Below are 19,208 nucleotides of genomic sequence, written 5' to 3' on the forward strand. Positions count from 1 at the left end.
TTGTCGCTTTCTCGGTCAGAATCGCTCGCGCTGCTGGTGGCCATGATTGTAATCAATGTGAGGATGTGAGGAGCCCTACAACTCGTGACGTCACGCGCACATCGGCTTCTACTTCCGGTACAGGCAAGGTTTTTTTATTAGCGAACAAAAGTTGCGAACTTTATCGTCAATGTTGTCTACTAAATCCTCTCAGCAAAAATATGGCAATATCGCGAAATTATCAAGTATGACACATAGAATGGACCTGCTATCCCCGTTTAAATAAGAAAATCTGATTTCAGTAGGCCTTTAATTCTCATTCTGTTCATCCATCCATCCATCCATTTTCTACCGCTTATTCCCTTTTGGGGTCGCGGGGGGCGCCGGCGCCTATCTCAGCTACAATCGGGCGGAAGGCGGGGTACACCCTGGACAAGTCGCCACCTCATCGCAGGGCCAACACAGCTAGACAGACAACATTCACACTCACATTCACACACTAGGGCCAATTTAGTGTTGCCAATCAACCTATCCCCAGGTGCATGTCTTTGGAGGTGGGAGGAAGCCGGAGTACCCGGAGGGAACCCACGCATTCACGGGGAGAACATGCAAACTCCACACAGAAAGATCCCGAGCCTGGAGTTGAACCCACGACTGCAGGACCTTCGTATTGTGAGGCAGACGCACTAACCCCTCTGCCACCGTGAAGCCCCTCATTCTGTTCATTTATATGTTAATATTATTTTGTGTTAAAAATGATAATAAAGACTTTTAAAAATATTTTTTTAAGAAATCTTTTCTTGCGGCCCAGCCTCACCCAGACTCTGCATCCATTGGCCCCCAGGTAAATTAAGTTTGAGATCCCTGTTTTAGGGTATTCATGTGTGATTTCCACAAGCGTCCATTTTGAAACTGGCTGTGGCACGTTCTTTCTGATGTCACTTCCTCTCCGAACTCAGTTTACAAACGATCGATGAGTCCATACAAAGAGCCGAAGATTCGTGAAATACACAGCGCACTTACCTGTGTAAAAAATGATCCAAGGAAGGGAACCTTAAACGATGGTTTAGTGTGGCTAAAACAGGGCTTAGGCTAACTAGTTATTTGTTTAAGGAGTTAATGTAGACGGGGCTTAAATTAGAGCCACTGAATTTGTGTTTTGAATTACTTATTTAAATCCATCACAAAGCCTGATGGGAAAAATGTAAAACACTCTGCCCACTTATCCATACTTGATGCATTTCAGCTGTTTGAAATGTATGATTGATTACAAAACTTTAGGAAGGTCATCACAGTAGTAAACTTTTAAATACTCTAAATATCCAATTATATTAATTATATGTCTATCATATTAATGTAATGTGTACACAAACATGTATGTATATAAACAAATCCCGTTTCCATATGAGTTGGGAAATTGTGTTAGATGTAAATATAAACGGAATACAATGATTTGCAAATCCTTTTCAACCCATATTCAATTGAATGCACTACAAAGACAAGATATTTGTTGTCATAAACTTTTTTTTATTTTTTTTGCAAATAATAATTAACTTAGAATTTCATGGCTGCAACACGTGCCGAAGTAGTTTGTAAAGGGCATGTTCACCACCGTATCACATCACCTTTTCTTTTAACAATACTCAATAAACGTTTGAGAACTGAGTAAACTAATTGTTGAAGCTTTGAAAGTGGAATTATTTCCCATTCTTGTTTTATGTAGAGCTTCAGTCGTTCAACAGTCCGGGGTCTCCGCTGTCGTATTTTACGCTTCATAATGCGCCACACATTTTCGATAGGAGACAGGTCTGGACTGCAAGCTGGCCAGGAAAATACCCACACTCTTTTACTATGAAACCACGCTGTTGTAACACATGGCTTGGCATTGTCTTGCCGAAAAAGGCAGGGGCGTCCATGATAACGTTCTTGGATGACAGCATATGTTGCTCCAAAACCTGTGTGGACCATTCAGCATTAATGGTGCCTTCACAGATGTGTAAGTTACCCATGCTTTAGGCACTAATACACCCCCATACCATCACAGATGCTGACTTTTGAACTTCGCCATCAGTGTGTGAATGGCCGAATTGTGGAAATACTGTCAAAGCGCTTTGAGCTTCTTAAAAAGGGGTAGAAAAGTACAACCCATTTACCATTTACCATTTGCGCTTATAACAATCTGGATGGTTATTTTCCTCTTTGTTCCGGAGGACACCACGTCCACAGTTCCAAATATAATTTGAAATGTGGACCCGTCAGACCACAGAACACCTTTCCACTTTGCATCAGTCCATCTTAGAGGGAGGACAAGGCGGTGGGCCGCTAGGCCAAGTGTGCCCGCAAGTAGCGGGGACGAATCAGATGGCGACGGCGAGTTGAACGCCGCCGCAATTTGCGAGGCGGTTGCCCGTGAAACGACCACATCTGTGCCCGACAAGAGTATGGTGGCGCCCTCTGCTGGCCCACCGGACAGGATGGTGGCGCCCTCTGCTGGCCCATTGGACAGGATGGTGGTGGGGACCCCTGCTGGCTCACCGGACAGGATGGTGGTGGCGACCCCTGCTGGCTCCCCGGACAGGATGGTGGTGGCGACCCCTGCTGGCCCACCGGACAGGATGGTGGTGGCGACCCCTGCTGGCCCACCGGACAGGGTGGTGGTGGCGACCCCTGCTGGCCAACCGGACAGGGTGGTGGTGGCGACCCCTGCTGGCCCACCGGATAGGGTGGTGGTGGCAACCCCTGCTGGCCCACCGGAGAGGATGGTGGTGGCGCCCCCTGCTGCTGGCCCACCGGAGAGGATGGTGGCGCCCCCTGCTGCTGGCCCACCGGAGAGGGTGGTGGCGCCCCCTGCTGCTGGCCCACCGAAGAGGATGGTGGCGCCCAATGCTGCTGGCCCACCGGAGAAGATGTGGCGCCCCCTGCTGCTGGCCCACCGAACAGGATGGTGGTGGCGCACCTTGCTGCTGGCCCACCGGACAGGATGGTGGTGGCTCCCCCTGCTGCTGGCCCACCGGACAGGATGGTGGTGGCGCCCCCTGCTGCTGGCCCACTGGAGATGATGGCGCCGTAAGTTGCAGACACACCGAAGATGATGGTGGCGTCTGCCGGCCCACCGGAGAAGATGGCGCTGTCCCACTTAATCTTTAACACGAAAACAAAACCAAACAAAGGGTACAACAAAAGGCACGCACAGGGAGGATAACAAACTTGGCTATGAACAAACAAACTTGGAAGCAGGGAACAAAAGACAGTAAACTACAATTCACTACCAAATATAGTTTACCGCAACGCTGCATTGACACGACATGACACGACAGGTAGCAACGACAATAATCCAGCACAGACTGGATGGGAAGGCAGGTTAAAATAGGAGTGGGCTGACTGACACCAGGTGTGGCCAGGTGCCAATCAGCCACACCTGAGGGGAAACAGCACTCAGGGAAAAACACAGGAAACAGACAAAATAAGAGCGCTTACAGGAAATACTACACACACAGAGAGGAAACAAAGACAAATGCAGAGGAAAAAAACAAACTGTCATGGACAAACCTGACAGCCGTAGGGCTATTTTCTGTTAATTAATTGCTCAATGGACTCAAAAGGGCCCCCTTATATTTTTATATTTCTCTAATTTTGTTTTACCCAACTAGGATCCCTGTATGTTCTGTATACAACATATAAAAGTGACTTTTTTAGAGTGCATATTGTTTTTTAAAACCTTTCAATTTCATCGAGCTTCTATTTTGAAAGCTTCTAAGTTGAATTTGCTTTTCACCGCCTATTGCTGTTTTCTAGTGTGTGCGCTTGCCCGAGTTTGTGTGTGTGCGTGTCTACTGCGTGAGCGTGTGTGTGCGTGCGTGTGTGTGCGTACGTGTGCGTGTGTCTGTGTGTGCGTGGAGGCTTATGCTAATTGCGGTCTCCCGACTGGCCTTCTGGGTAGAGTCTGCGCGAGTGGGAGTGGAGAGCGAGTCGCTCTGTCTCGGCACCATTCACCCACTCCGCGCGGCGGCGGCGGCACTCCCCGAACGAGCCTCCCTCCCTACCGACTAACCCAAACCCAACGACCGTACGAACGAGCGACTTTCCCGGGCCGCCGTCGGTACACTTCCCGAGCGCTTCGTCCTTTTCTTCGGCTTCTTCTTTGTCGTCGTTTTGCCGCGGACGTAGGAGCCACGCGAGGCGGAACAACCCGGCCGGAGCTCTCCCTAAGCTACTAGCCGGCCATTACGAGACCAGACAACACGACGACCGGCTATGGAGTGACGGAGAGCGGCCGCGAGAAGAGCCGAGGAGGACGGCGTGCTCCGCTCCAAGCCAACATGGCGCTCCTGCGCTTTCGGGCTTCATCCGAGCTGAGTTGATTTCCCCGGGACTTCCTCGCCACCTGTATCCCCCCCTCCCTCCCTCACACTCGGATTCTACATCGCGAAACTGGCTTCATTTTTTTTTTCAAGAAATAAGGATGACTTTCCTTTAGAGTGGATAACCCCTTTGGCACTTTTTGGTGTTTAAAACTTGATAAAAGAGGACAAAAAACGGCGCAAGTTGGCTGGAAGTGACTCCGAATTATCCAGGTGAGGCAAAATACTTCAAATATTCTCGTGTTGTTGTGTTATTGTTGTTGCCAAACGTCCCACATGGTTGTGTTGCTTAAAACCGTCCAAACCTTTTCTAAAGCGCAAGAAATGTTTTTTTTTGTTGGTGGTACGCGCACGCACGCACGCATGTACCCTGGGCCACTTCTAAGAATAGCACATAGGGTGGTCTTTGTGTGTTTTCGGCGGGGCAATGGCACGATAAATAACACACACACAGGCAGGCTGGGTCCGGTCTGACCGTGAGCTTGGCCTCTTCCGCTCCCCCAGGGGGTGTCCTGTCAACCGGATCCCCGGACGAGAGTGAGCGAGAGCGGGCTCGCGAAAAGATGTCGGCGTCCTCCCTCCTTCCTCCACGGTGAATAAATTCAGTGTTTTCACACTCTTGCGACCCGAGTGTCGTCATTGAGTGGGTGAGGGGGGGGTGGGGAGTGGAGGGTGTCGCGCACACGGAGCTCCGGCCGGCCGAGCGAGGCGCCTCGCCCCGGAGCCAAACAAGCAGCCGAGACGCGGTTCAGTCGGAGGGCATCCCCGCGAAGTATGCGCGCGTGGCCGCGACGCTCCGAGCGCGTGTGTTTCTTGTTTGGACAAGTGTGGACGTTGATCGCCCGAACGCGCGCGCGTTCACGACAACACGCACGGCCCGGGGTCTGGCAGGTGTGTTCTTTGATTCCCCCCCCCCCCCCAAATAAATTTTAAAAAGTACATTTATGTCCCAATCACTTAATTAGCAGCGTCTCCCCTCCTAATGGGATGTTTAGTTTGGACTTTCCAAGAGAAATAAAACAAAAGTGTTGCTCCGAAATGGATGGATTCCCCGGGCCCCATTTCTTGTCCCGTGCCGCCCAGCGCCTTCTGTCCTGGAGCCACTCGGGCACTAATTAGGGGGACGCTCTCTTAGGACGATCGATGCGCCTCGTATTGGCTGGCTCCAGCTCATTAACGAGCTTAGTGAGGGAGGCGGCTATAAGGGTGCAAGCCCCCCCCCCCCCCCCCCTTCCCCTTCACTTACTACCCCCTACGACGCTAGCATCCAATCTACGCAGGGCCGTAGAGAGTTGTAAATGCACGCGTCTGCTGCTTCGCGGGGCAGCTTTGGGAGCGCCAGGGGCCTCGTGTTGGGACCTTTCCTTTTTATGAGGGGGGAGGATTAAGTGATGGATGGCGGGGAGGGAGGGGAGGGGTTGGAGGCGCAGGCGTCAGGGGGCTTTGACACATGAATAAAAGGTTAAATGTGCTTAAAGCAAACCTCGACGTCAGCGGGGAGATCGTAAACAGCGGGTCTACGCAAAGCCAGCCCGTTTTTTTTTTGCACGCAGGAGACCTACAAAACCTTCAGGGTTGTTTGTCATTAACTTGAATTTGATTAGTTTTTTTTTGTTTGTTTCACAAGTCAACCCGGGGAAGTAAATATGGAAACAAGCATGATTTATTTGCCTGATATCTTCGTGACAGGACAAAGAGATCGGCAAATTATTGGACGTGACACGTGCATTAAAAAAGTTGACACTTTACCGTATTTTTCGGATTATAAATCGCTCCGGATTATACGTCGCACCGGCCGAAAATGCATAATAAAGAAGGAAAAAAACATATATACGTCGCACTGGAGTATAAGTCGCATTTTTGGGGGAAATTCATTTGAGGTATGCGCAGCTTCCTCTTGTCGTCTTCTGCTGCATATTTCACTACATCCAGCTTGTAATCTGCAGTACATGATTTCCTTTTCGGTGCCATTTTTGTTCACACCTTCTCAGTTTTTATAAGTTACCGCCAACGATGAAATAATCAATTTTTGTACGGCAGTAGCATATAGCAGTTAGCATTCCATGACCCTCCCCCGCCGAATTCTTATTGGTTGACGTGTATGTGACGATTGCTGACGTGTGTGTGATGATTGCTGACGTTTTCTTCATCTCTTCCACAAATTAGATAAATAATAATATTTGATATTTTACGGTAATGTGTTAATAATTTCCCACATAAGTCGCTCCGGAGTATATGTCGCACCCCCAGCCAAACTATGAAAAAAAACTGCAACTTTTAGTCCGAAAAATACGGTATATATATATCGCGATTACAATAAAAAAATATAAATAAATAAATGATAAATGGGTTGTACTTGTATAGCGCTTTTCTACCTTCAAGGTAATCAAAGCGCTTTGACACTACTTCCACATTTACCCATTCACACACACATTCACACACTGATGGAGGGAGCTGCCATGCAAGGCGCTAACCAGCACCCATCAGGAGCAAGGGTGAAGTGTCTTGCTCAGGACACAACGGACGTGACGAGGTTGGTACTAGGTGGGGATTGAACCAGGGACCTTCGGGTTGCGCACGGACTCTACCACTGCGCCACACCGTCCCAATATGTGCGATTAATTAATTTATTTTTATGGGACGGAAGAAACTGGAAAAAATGAAGCATGGTTTGTTGCTTGAACGCGGGAACTGATGGGAGGGACAAGCTAAACAGCCAATCGCGTAACAGTATCGACTCCTCGTCTGGTTGCGCCATCTTGCTGTCTCTCTGTTGATTCTCTGCATGGAGAGAGAAGAGAAAGTTAGGATGAGTGCCGCAAAGGAAACTGTCGATAAAAGAGTAAAAGTCACCTGGACAGTTTGGCAGTTTTGGGGATTTTTTCCGGAGTCCTCTGCGAGCTATTCTTTTCTTTTTGTCCCGCGTCCGTTCCCTATTCCGATGTATGGAAACCCTAGGTAGGAAAAGGACTGTGTAAATATAATATATAACAAATTTACTATACTTTAAAATAATAATCCAGATAAAATAATTTTATATTTATACTTATATTTCAATAACAGATCAAATGTAATGTTACAGTACACTGTTAACTTCCTGGCAGTAAACATGCAAAAAGTTATTTTCAGGTTTCTCTGTTTATATTTCACACTTTGCACGATTTTGTTACACTTAAAGCGCTTTCTTACCTTTTTTTTGTTTTACCACCTTAATTTTAAGACGTTATTAAGTGTTGTGATTTTAGAATTTTCTTTACATTAAAAGCCCACTGAAATGAGATTTTCTTATTTTGATAAACTCATGGGCTGACTGGCGCTAGCTAGCAAGCTTCAATGCTAACATGAAAACAAGATATATTAATTTATTTTCCCAATAACAAACAACATACCCTCGTCTAAACTAACAAGTGAAACTCAAAAATTTAGAATATTGTGCAAAGGTAAATACCAGCAGTTAGATTCACAAGTTGCAACTGATATATGGCAAACTCATAACATGCAATTCAAGATATTTTCAGACTTCCTTTGAATTATGTTGTTGATTATGGCTTACAGCTTATGAAATTCTTGAATTGAAAATGTTAATAAATGTTGGGTTTTCAAAACATGTAATCCATGATCATTAAGACCATAACAAATAAAAGTTTGCCATATTTCACTTTGTATATAATGAGTTTATATTACATATTAGTTTCACATTTTAAGTTGAATTTCTGAAATGAATGAACTTTTGTACAATATAATTCGTTTGAGTTTCACCCGTTTATAAACACATTTCTGAATGAGAAACTAAGCTATTCAATTGCGCAAAGTTAACCTACAAGCTGAGCTCTTAAAACAGAGTGAACAATATAGACTCGGAAGAATATGACACTGAGGGATTTTTACGATGTGTTCAGATTCGGATGCCACAACGTCCACCAGAAATAACAAAACATGCAAAAATATCGGGCTTTGTTTTGGTTCTTGGAAAAAAATATTTCCTTGTGTGTATTAGTACTTTTTAAGCACTTTCAACAATATGATAATTATATGATGATAATCGTAATAATTCTGGTCACGATAACTGTGATATAAAATTTTGTATCGTTACATTTCTACTCTGTTAATTTACTGGAGAAGCAAGCAAACGCTAAGGTTTGCTAGGTAGTTTAAATGCAAACACGAGACATTAACATCTTTCACCATTAATAGGGTGTTCACACGCTGCCAGTTTAAATGGTGGTCCGGCAATTCGCCGTGCTCCTCTGCCAAAGACAAGTTAGCGCCAAACACTAAACCAAGTCATCTGTCACTCTGAGAACCATTGGGACGCGACAAAAAATTTAAACATGTTCACGTGTTTGTGGCTGTTAGAAATTGGGCCATGTTCAAAACGCCTTTCGCTGTGCAAAGAACGTCAGCCTTCGTATCTGCACCGCAAAATCCGTGATAATACCATGTTAACGCCGCGATAATCTGCCGGTCACATTTTTCTCCCGGACCTTCAAAACGTGAACACGGTAACGACGAAGGATCACGGGCTCATCAGGGCGTTACAAAAGATCCTTGCTACTACCGTGACAGTCTGCATTGGAGCTGTGTTCAAGACCTGTTAAAAAAGCTTTTTTGTCATTGTTGAGACACAGTTCACGGTAGTTTGAGAAAGGCTATAAGCCGCCATCTAACCCAGCGATGTGTGAACGCCCTTTAAGAAACGACTGAGCAACTATGAGCTATTCAGTTGTGTACATTGAACCCAGACGCGTGAGTGCAAGCTCTAGTGAACTTGTGTGACGTTGCATAAACCGGAAGTGAAGCTCACTACACACTTTTGCCTGTATCAGTAACTCTTTAAATTCACAAATTAAAACGGAAGGACACTCAAAGATCTTACAGTTCTTAAGAAACAAGAACAATATTTATTGTTTCTCCTGCCAAGAAAGTAAATTGTGTACATGTATTTGTTGTAAAATAAACATTTCAGTGTGTATAACTAGTTTTTGAGCACATTCAACAATACGTGATCATTTTGGTTACAATAGCTGATATGAAATGTCCATATCAGTTACATCCCAACTTGCTTGACATATGGCTTGCGTTGTGAAAAAACTGTACTTTTACAGGACAAAGTAGTTAACGCTAGCTTGAGGTTTTTATTACATAATCCAACATATCAGTAATTCTCAAACTGGTACGCGCACTGGGGTATGCTAGATTTATCTTGTGGTATGCCGAACATTTGATTCATTATTGAAATACAGTCTTACTCTTTGACTGTGTGTAATGTTACATTGATCAAAAACATTAAATATACTTGTTAGATAAAAGCTCTGTTTTGTTTTTAATGAATACTTAGACCTACTATGCTACTTTATTTTAATATTGGTCATTATGGTGGTACTTGGAAAAAAAAAGTGGAATTTCATCAGCAGAAAAAATATACATAAGTTAGGATTTCTTTGGTCCATAAAGCCGGCAAACGGACTTAGCTCAAAGAAATTGCTGTTGTGTCATAAGGCCAGCAGACATCCGCTGACATCACCAATTGATCAAACGTCACAAATTTGGCAAATTTCAAACAGCTCGTAAGATACTATGAAGGAAGGCAAGATTGTTTTATGAACATCTCCGCCATGCCTTTATGGTTTAATTACAAATTTTCGGGAATTTTGCAGATCTCAAATACACAAAAACAGGTATCAATAGGTTACAAAAGATGGTTTTGCAAGACCTCCCCTTTAAGCAATTTCCCTTAACGAGTCAAACTAGGAAAGTGTTGATTGTAACTTTTTAGCAAGCACAAATTATTAACCGTCTATTCAAATGACCTCAGAAAGTGATCAACAAATTATTGCACTTGATGCGTGCATTTAAAAACTGATTCTATAGCTTGACATATGGTTGCATTGTGACTTTATCATGAAGCATAGAAATTGTTTGCTAATCAATCTGTTCTACATATAATTTGGTATTACGTTACACTTTTTATTTACCTGTTTATTACCATGATATTGCATTACCACGTTTTTTTGGATTGGAGATATAAAGCAGTTGTTTTCATTTTTAATGAGCCATGCAGGGTCCCTTTTGAGCCGCCACTCAAGTTAACAAGTATGTTAGCTCCCGCGGTAAAAGGTTAACCGCGGGTGTAGTTTGGCAAGGTTAACGTAAACTGATCTACGGCAGTCTAGCCCGCCCGGTGCTGTTTATTTTTGCATATATAGTCTCCCTCCAACCCCTGACTCAAACGCAGGCTGCCATCTTGCTCGGCGTCCTTGGTTTGGCCTGGCGGAGAGTTGCTAGCCAAAATACATCCAAGTGCAGGTCATCTGCAGCTACCAAAATAATCTGCTGTCAAATGTCATCCACGTCTCGTTTTCTCCAATAACCCGACAAACTCTTGAAACCGAGCTTGGCCGGTAATGTTTTTTTATTCACTTGTTGGACCGTACCCGGAGTGTCGATTCGATGCGTAAAAAAAACAAAAACAACGAAAAATACTTGGCATTTTGCTCGCTGGTTATTTATAGTGCGACTTGTCATTTTCCACTGAGCGGCTGGTGTGGCGGGTGATGTGTTTTCCAGGTGTTGGAACGAGGGTTGGGGGAGGGGGGGACTTCTTTTCATGTCACGTGATTTCCACAACTGACGTCACGGCTGCTCCGCCTCAAAGTGTGCTTCTTCCAGGTGTTTCACGCCCGCCTCCTCCTCCTCGCAGCTAAAGTAGTTTTATTATGTCCTAATTCAATTAGCACAACTGACTTCTATTAATTATAAAAATGCAATCACGCGTCTGAGCCTTATCTTTCCACATTAATTCAAATGAGCATATTTTCAGTCAGCTGAAAGAAAGGAAGTCTATGTGTGGCTGTGTTTGTATTTTGATGCTCTACTTTTATCAAACAATAGCTCGTATTGTGTCTTTTTATAGCCGGGTGACACGCGGGCGGTGGTTGTGTCGACGCGCCACCGTTTAGTGACAACCGTGCCCACCCCCCATTTTAAAGCAATTAACCTTCTGTTTGTCCGCTTTTCTAATCTGGAATCAATAGGGGCTACGCACGGAATAGCTTCCTCTGATTGAGCACATCAATAAAAGCGCTGCTTTGGCACCGCAGTGCAAAGAAGGCATGAGCGGGGGGAGGGGTGTTAAAATCCTGAAAAAGGACGGTGTAGTGTTTCATGTCTCTCGTCGGAGACGCGCGGTCTGTCTTTCCGCTGTCACGCCTGGACGGAGGACAACAGGATCGGCGCTGCCGAGGCGGCCGGCGTGTGAACAAAAGCCTAGGCGGAAAGAGATCGGTTTTCCAGGCGCCGCCGCCGCGCAGCTCCCAGAGGAGACGTCACGCTTTGATTGAAGCTATGCTCCGTGCCGGCCTCCCGGGACCTCGCCATGAAATGGGAGAGCGGCCGCCCTCCCTCTTCCCCCGCCTCTCTCTGTCGCTCTTTTCTCGCCTCGCTCCACAAAGCTTTTTGTTTCCACGCGGAGCACTTCTTCCCCGCAGAGATGTGACGGCCGCCTCCCTCCTCCTCCGCTGGTGTCGCTCGGCCCCCCTGAGAGCCAGACGGGCCTCTCACATGAAGGCACGTGTTCTATGTGGTCCGCCCGAGGACATTTTCTCTCGTCTCTGCGCAGGCTTTTATTTTTTTATTTTTTTTTACGAGTTCACGGACCATAATCAGGCGCGTTAGTCTTAAGTGACCTTGCTCTGGCCAGTCGTGCAATCGATTCGGCGGCGTCAGCAGCCGGCGTGCCTCGATTTCCCTCTTAAGTCGTGTCTTGGTGGGGCCTAGTTTTTAAATTTAGCAGCAAGCGCCTCGGGCATCCATATTTCTGACGTAATCCTGCATGCGCACGGCGGCGGAGTGTTGGCCGGGAGCCCGCAGTCTGCACACAGCAGGAGTGTGTATCGCCTTGGTGAACATTTCCACCTGACTTGGGCTGCATGCAAAGCTCCCACCGACTAAATATTATTAGCCTCCTGCCGTAGCACTGCTCACTTTAGTTCAACATACTGTAGATTTTTGTCCCGAAAAATTCTACTTTCATATAGGATTGGGTATCGTTTGAATTCGAACGATTCCGATTCTTTGTTTCGATTCCGATTCCTGACGATTCTAGATTCCGATTCTTCTTGAACCTGGTAGTCCCTAAAAGGTGGTATTTCTTTTGGGTTGAGAGTTTTCACCATATCCTTGCAAACATAAACAAACATGTAATGTTGCTGTTACTGTTTAGCCCAGTATCAATCAGCTTAGCTCTAACGTTATTGCTTAACTAACCTATATGTTGTAGATTCCACCTCTGAAAAGGGATGCAGTCTTTTGACTATGTGTGCAGTGACCTTTTTGTGACACTCTTCCATCTGTGGCACCGACATCTTCCCCATTGCCGCTACGGTGAACGGAGTACGCTGAGCACATCGCGGAGCCTGGCTAGCAGGTTGTAAATTGTGTATGAAAAAATATGCAGGCTAATTTGTTAGCTGCCTCAACGTTGGCGCAAAACACATTATTTATTGCATATATATTGTTTTACTTACCGGATTCGGACTGTAGTGCAGTCACCGAGGTGCCAGGCTGGGCGTCGGAGCCGGAGCCAGAGGAAGAGGCAGATGAGGACGGTCGGGAAGACGGGACACGCATTTATTTGTACTCCCATGAACTCTGCGGTGCTGCATCATGTTCGACGTGCACCCTCCTAAGCACGAAACAGTCCTGTCGCACGTGTTACATTTCGCCGATATGTATATATTTTTTAGTAAAATAAAGCCACACTTTCGACCGCCGACGCCCGCTATCCATGCTTGGCTGACTCGCTCGGCTACATAGGCTATGCTAACACTTCCGGCGGTGGGCGCTTCTTCGTTGGGGCTCAGTGGCTTCTTCTACCGGTCGGCAAACTTATTTTTTTTTTCCGGTCGGCGGACTGGGTATCGAAACTAAGAATCGAAATTTTAACTTTTAAACGATTCCGGGAGAATCGGAAAGTTAGTTCCGGTTCCACTCGATACTCGATACCCAACCCTACTTTGATAACACTTTGGTGCACGTTTGTACAAGCAAACAGGATCTTGACCTAAACAAGCACACGTGCACAGGATGCCAATAAAGTGCTATAAAAGACTCTTAGCGATCGTTAATGCACTTTGGTGTGCATTTTGGAGTCAGAAAACACAAACATTTTTCAAAGGTTGTACTCCAGGATTATTCAACTCGGCCGGGGGGCCAAATCCGGCCCAGCAATGACATCTTACCTACAGCCCCCGAGTTCAGTTCAAAACTTGAGACAAACATTTTTGCAGAAAATTATTTTATGGAGCAGTGGTGACCAAACGTTTTGACTGGGGGCTGAAAGCATCATATGTATATGTATATACAGTATGTACAGTATGTATTTTTATATACTATATGTATATACTGTATGTATGTGTATATATATGTATATATATATATACACTATGTATTTGTATATACTGTATGTATGTATGTATGTATATGTATATGTATAAATGTGTGTGTATATATGTGTGCATATATATATATATATATATATATATATATATATATATATATATGTATGTGTGTGTGTGTGGTGTATGTATATATATACACACATACATACATAAATGTGTGTGTGTGTGTGTGTGTGTTTATATATGTGAATGTGTGTGTGTATATATATACACACACATTTATGTATATATGTATTTATATGTATTTAAGTATATATGTATATGTATGTTTATATATGTACATATGTATGTATATGTATGTGTACATATGTATGTATATGTATGTGTACATATGTATTTATGTATGTGTATATGTATATATATATGTAAACATATGTGTATATGTATATATATGTGTATATATGTATGTATATATGTATATATACTGTATATGTATATACAGTGGGGCAAAAAGTATTTAGTCAGCCACAGATTGTGCAAGTTCTCCTACTTAAAATGATGATAGAGGTCTGTAATTTTCATCATAGCTACACTTCAACTATGAGAGACGGAATGTGAAAATAAATCCAGGAATTCACATTGTAGGAATTTTAAATAATTTATTCTTAAATTACGGTGGAAAATAAGTAATTGGTCAATCCAATCCAATCCACTTTATTTATATAGCACATTTAAACAACAATAACGTTTCCAAAGTGCTGCACAGCCATGTTTAAAACAATTGTAAAAAATAAAAAATAAAACAATAAATAAAATTAAAAAAAAATATATATATATATATATATTATGCTCCACCAATGACTGAATAAAAACAAAAAATAAATAAATATAAAACCAATAAAAACAAATGGTCACTTCAAACAAGGAAGATCTCTGGCTCTCACAGACCTGTAACTTCTTCTTTAAGAAGCTCTTCTGTCCTCCACTCGTTACCTGTATTAATGGCACTTGTTTGAACTCGTTATCTATAAGAGACACCTGTCCACAGCCTCAAACAGTCAGACTCCCAACTCCACTATTCCTGGTGTCGAATGACACCAGGAAAATAATTGTAGACCTGCACCAGACTGGGAAAAGTGAATCTACAATAGGCAAGCAGCTTGGTGTGAAAAAATCAACTGTGGGAGCAATTATCAGAAAATGGAAGACATAAAAGACCACTGATAATCTCCCTCGATCTGGGGCTCCACACAAGATCTCTAGCCGTGGGGTCAAAATGATCATGAGAACGGTGAGCAAAAATCCCAGAACCACACGGGGGGACCTAGTGAATGTCCTGCAGAGAGCTGGTACCAAAGTAACAAAGGTTACCATCAGTAACACACTACGCCGAATCAAATCCTGCAGTGCCAGATGTGTCCCCTTGCTAAGCCAGTACATGTCCAGGCCCGTCTGAAGTTTGCCAGAGAGCACATGGATGATACAGCAAAGGATTGGGAGTATGTCATGTGGTCAGATGAAACCAAAATAGAACTTTTTGGTATAAACTCAACTCGTCGTGTTTGGAGGAAGAAGAATACTGAGTTGCATCCCAAGAACACCACACCTACTGTGAAGCATGGGGGTGGAAACATCGTGCTTTGGGGCTGTTTTTCTGCTAAGGGGACAGCACGATTGATCCGTGTTAAGGAAAGAATGAATGGGGCCATGTATCATGAGATTTTGAGCCAAAACCTCTTTCCATCAGTGAGAGCTTTAAATGGTTGACCAAATACTTATTTTCCACCATAATTTACAAATAAATTATTTAAAATTTATTCAATGTGAATTCCTGGATTTTTTTTTCACATTCTGTCTCTCACAGTTCAAGTGTACCTATGATGAAAATTACAGACCTCTGTCATCATTTTAAGTGGGAGAACTTGCACAATCGGTGGCTGACTAAATACTTTTTTGCCCCACTTTATATATGTATGTATGTACGTACGTATATATGTGTATATGTATCTATATATGTATGTACGTATATATATATATATAAAATGTGTATGTGTGTGTGTGTGTGTGTGTGTGTGTATATATATATATATATATATATGTGTGTATGTATATATGTGTATGTATATATAATGTGTGTGTGTATATATATATGTGTGTGTGTGTATATATATATATATATATATATATATATATATATATATATATATATATATATATATATATAGTTTGCTCTCAGCCCAATGCGACTCCCCCAGTCAAACCGTTTGGACACCCCTCCTAGTACATATATTATAATAATATAATGGATATTTAATTAATAAATATTATAATTTGATTCCTACCTTTTTTACTTATGTGAAAGCCTCCTTAAAGTTTTTTTAATCTATGTGTGAAGAGTGTTTTGCATATTTCCCATCATCCCTTGTAAAAGATATCTACAAAGTTCAGTAAGCAGGTTGTGTTATGTGTGACCATGTTTGCTGAATTTTGGTGCTGGTCCAAGTTTTTTTCTGCACCATATTGGGAAGATTGTTTGGAGTGGGTCATACTAGTAAATGCTGTATGTGAGAACACAGGGATGTTCAATTAATGATAACTGACATGATGTACTTTCATTGGCCACTAGACGGCAACCAAATGGCAGCTGTCAGATCGCTTGTTATTTAGTACATGATATGAAAACATTGTGCCTGGCCAAATTGCTTTATGGACTCGGCCTGCAGGCCATATTGTGGACACCCCTAGTATAGAAGAACTTGGACCAATGTAAACACATTACTCTGTAGCACTTTGAGATGTGTTGTACAAATGTGAAGTGCAATAGAATAACATATATTATTATTAATATTACAAACCCCGTTTCCATATGAGTTGGGAAATTGTGTTAGATGTAAATATAAACGGAATACAATGATTTACAAATCATTTTCAACCCATATTCAATTGAATATGCTACAAAGACAACATATTTTAAGTTAAAACTGATAAACATTTTTTTTTTTTTTTTGCAAATGATCATTAACTTTAGAATTTGATGTCAGCAACGCCTGACAAAGAAGTTGGGAAAGGGGGCAATTAATACTGATAAAGTTGAGGAATGCTCATCAAACACTTATTTGGAACATCCCACAGGTGTGCAGGCTAATTGGGAACAGGTGGGTGCCATGATTGGGTATATAAGCCGCTTCCATGAAATGCTAAGTAATTCACAAACAAGGATAGGGCAAGTGTCACCAATTTGTAAGCTAATTTTCGAACAGTTTTAGAACAACATTTCTCAACGAGCTGTTGCAAGGAATTTAGGGATTTTACCATCTCGGTCTGTAAAATCATCAAAAGTTTCAGAGAATCTGGAGAAATCACTGCACGTAAGCGATGATATTACGGACCTTTGATCCCTCAGGCGGTACTGCATTAAAACCGACACCAGTGTGTGAAGGATATCACCACATGGGCTCAGGAACACTTCATAAAACCACTGTCAGTGACTACAGTTGGTCGCTACATCTATAAGTGCAAGTTAAAACTCTATGCAAAGCGAAAGCCATTTATCAACAACACCCAGGAACGCCGCCAGCTTCGCTGGGCCCGAGCTCATCTGAGATGGACTGCTGCAAAGTGGTAAAGTGTTCTGTGGTCCGACGAGTCCACATTTCAAATTATATTTGGAAACTGTGGACGTGGTGTCCTCCAGAACAAAGAGGAAAATAACCATCCGGATTGTTATAGGCGCAAAGTTCAAAAGCCAGCATCTGTGATGGTATGGGGGTGTATTAGTGAGGTGAAGTGAAGTGAGATATATTTGTATTGCGCTTTTTCTCTTAGTGCCCAATGCATGGGTAACTTACACATCTGTGAAGGCACCATTAATGTTGAATGGTCCATACAGGTTTTGGAACAACATATGTTGTCATCCAAGCAATATTATCATGGACATCCCCTCTTATTTCAGAGAAACAATGCCAAGCCATGTGTTACAACAGCGTGGCTTCATAGTAAAAGAGTGCGGGTACTTTCCTGGCCCGCCTGCAGTCCAGACATGTCTCCCATCAAAAAAGTGTGGCGCATTGAGAAGCGTTAAATATGATAGCGGAGACCCCGGACTGTTGAAGGACTAAAGCTCTACATAAAACAAGAATGGGAAAGAATTCAACTTTCAAAGCTTCAACAATTAGTTTCCTCAGTTCCCAAATGTTTATTGAGTGTTGTTAATAGAAAATGTGATGCAACACAGTGGTGAACATGCCCTTTCCCAACTACTTTGGCAAGTGTTGCAGCCATGAAATTCTAAGATAATTATTATTTGCAAAAAAATAATTAAGTTTATGAGTTTGAACCTCAAATAGCTTGTATTTGAAGTGCATTCAACTGAATATGGGTTGAAAAAGATTTGCAAATCATTCTATTCCGTTTATATTTACATCTAACACAATTTCCCAACCCATATGGAAACGGGGTTTGTAAATTTGCAGATAGTTTTTGAAGTTGTTATCCATGCTAGCATATACTAGGGTCTAAACCTGTGATTTGCATAACTAGGGCATTCCTCAGGGCACCGCTTTAAGTCCTCCCCTTTTTTGTCATGTGATTTATGTAACCAGTGTTTCTGTATAGCTTGTTTACTTCAGATGCAGTCATTTGTCATTTGTTTCACTTTTTTAGTAATATTACGAGTGTTCCTCTTTGTTCCATTTTAGGTCCTCTCTCTCTCATCTTCTGGGCTATAAAACGGGAGGCCCACGAGTTCAGTTCATCATAGATTTTTTTCCCCCAAAATACTACTTTTATAATCCATTGGTGCACATTTGTACACGTAGTTGCTTGACCTAAACAAGCACACATGCACATGAGGCCAATAAAATGCTATACAAAAGACTCATAGCGGTCGTTTACGCCAGACGACTGCAGTTTTTGTCTGCATTTTGGAGTCACTGGTTTGGTTTTTCATGTTATAAGCCAACTACTGTCCTGGTATTCAAAATCACAGCATCATTTTGTTAGAGTTTCTCATCTGAATGCAAAACTTTTCTCAGCAGCAAACAAAAGCAACCATTGCAGTAAGGCTGTGATTCTTTAGGCACGTAACTATTTGATCCGATTCCAATTCCTAGGGTGACTATTTGATTCAGATTCGATTCTCGATTCAACACGATTGTCGATTCAAACCGATTCTCGCAATGTATTATTTGGTATAATTTTAATGAATTTTTTTAAAATCAGGCTACAGGTTAGAAAATCTAATTCTTGTTGCATGTATATGGCCTAAAAACTTATTTTTAAAAACGGATTCTTATAAAAACAAAAATTGGTAAAATATCGCTGTTATACAGATTTGTTTGAAAAATATGAATCAATTTAGAATCGAGGTGAATAAGAATTACGATTCAAATATGAATCTTTTTTTTCTGCACCCCTACATTGCAGAGCGTTAATAAGCTATAGTGGTTACACTTCCAGTCAGAGATAGCTA

General features: G+C 42.8%; 2 protein-coding genes across 3 annotated transcripts in view; one reads left to right on the forward strand and one right to left on the reverse strand.

The window, feature by feature from the left end:
- Nucleotides 1-1,497: 1,497 nt before the first annotated feature.
- On the reverse strand, nucleotides 1,498-5,116 carry LOC133538316 (basic salivary proline-rich protein 2-like). Its single transcript, XM_061879841.1, has 2 exons — nucleotides 4,816-5,116; nucleotides 1,498-3,120 (listed from the first exon to the last, which is right to left on the reverse strand). Exons 1-2 carry the CDS (start codon nucleotides 4,978-4,980, stop codon nucleotides 2,302-2,304), a joined length of 984 nt encoding a protein of 327 aa, XP_061735825.1. The 5' UTR covers nucleotides 4,981-5,116; the 3' UTR covers nucleotides 1,498-2,301.
- Nucleotides 3,910-19,208, forward strand: part of bcor (BCL6 corepressor) — a 97,231-nt gene continuing 81,932 nt past the window's right edge. For both annotated transcript variants that reach the window (XM_061879839.1, XM_061879840.1), the window contains exon 1: nucleotides 3,910-4,553. The gene's annotated coding sequence lies outside the window, so the exon portion shown is untranslated. The remainder of the gene's footprint in view (nucleotides 4,554-19,208) is intronic.

This window comes from Nerophis ophidion, linkage group LG19 (assembly GCF_033978795.1).
Source record: "Nerophis ophidion isolate RoL-2023_Sa linkage group LG19, RoL_Noph_v1.0, whole genome shotgun sequence".
NCBI lineage: Eukaryota > Metazoa > Chordata > Actinopteri > Syngnathiformes > Syngnathidae > Nerophis > Nerophis ophidion.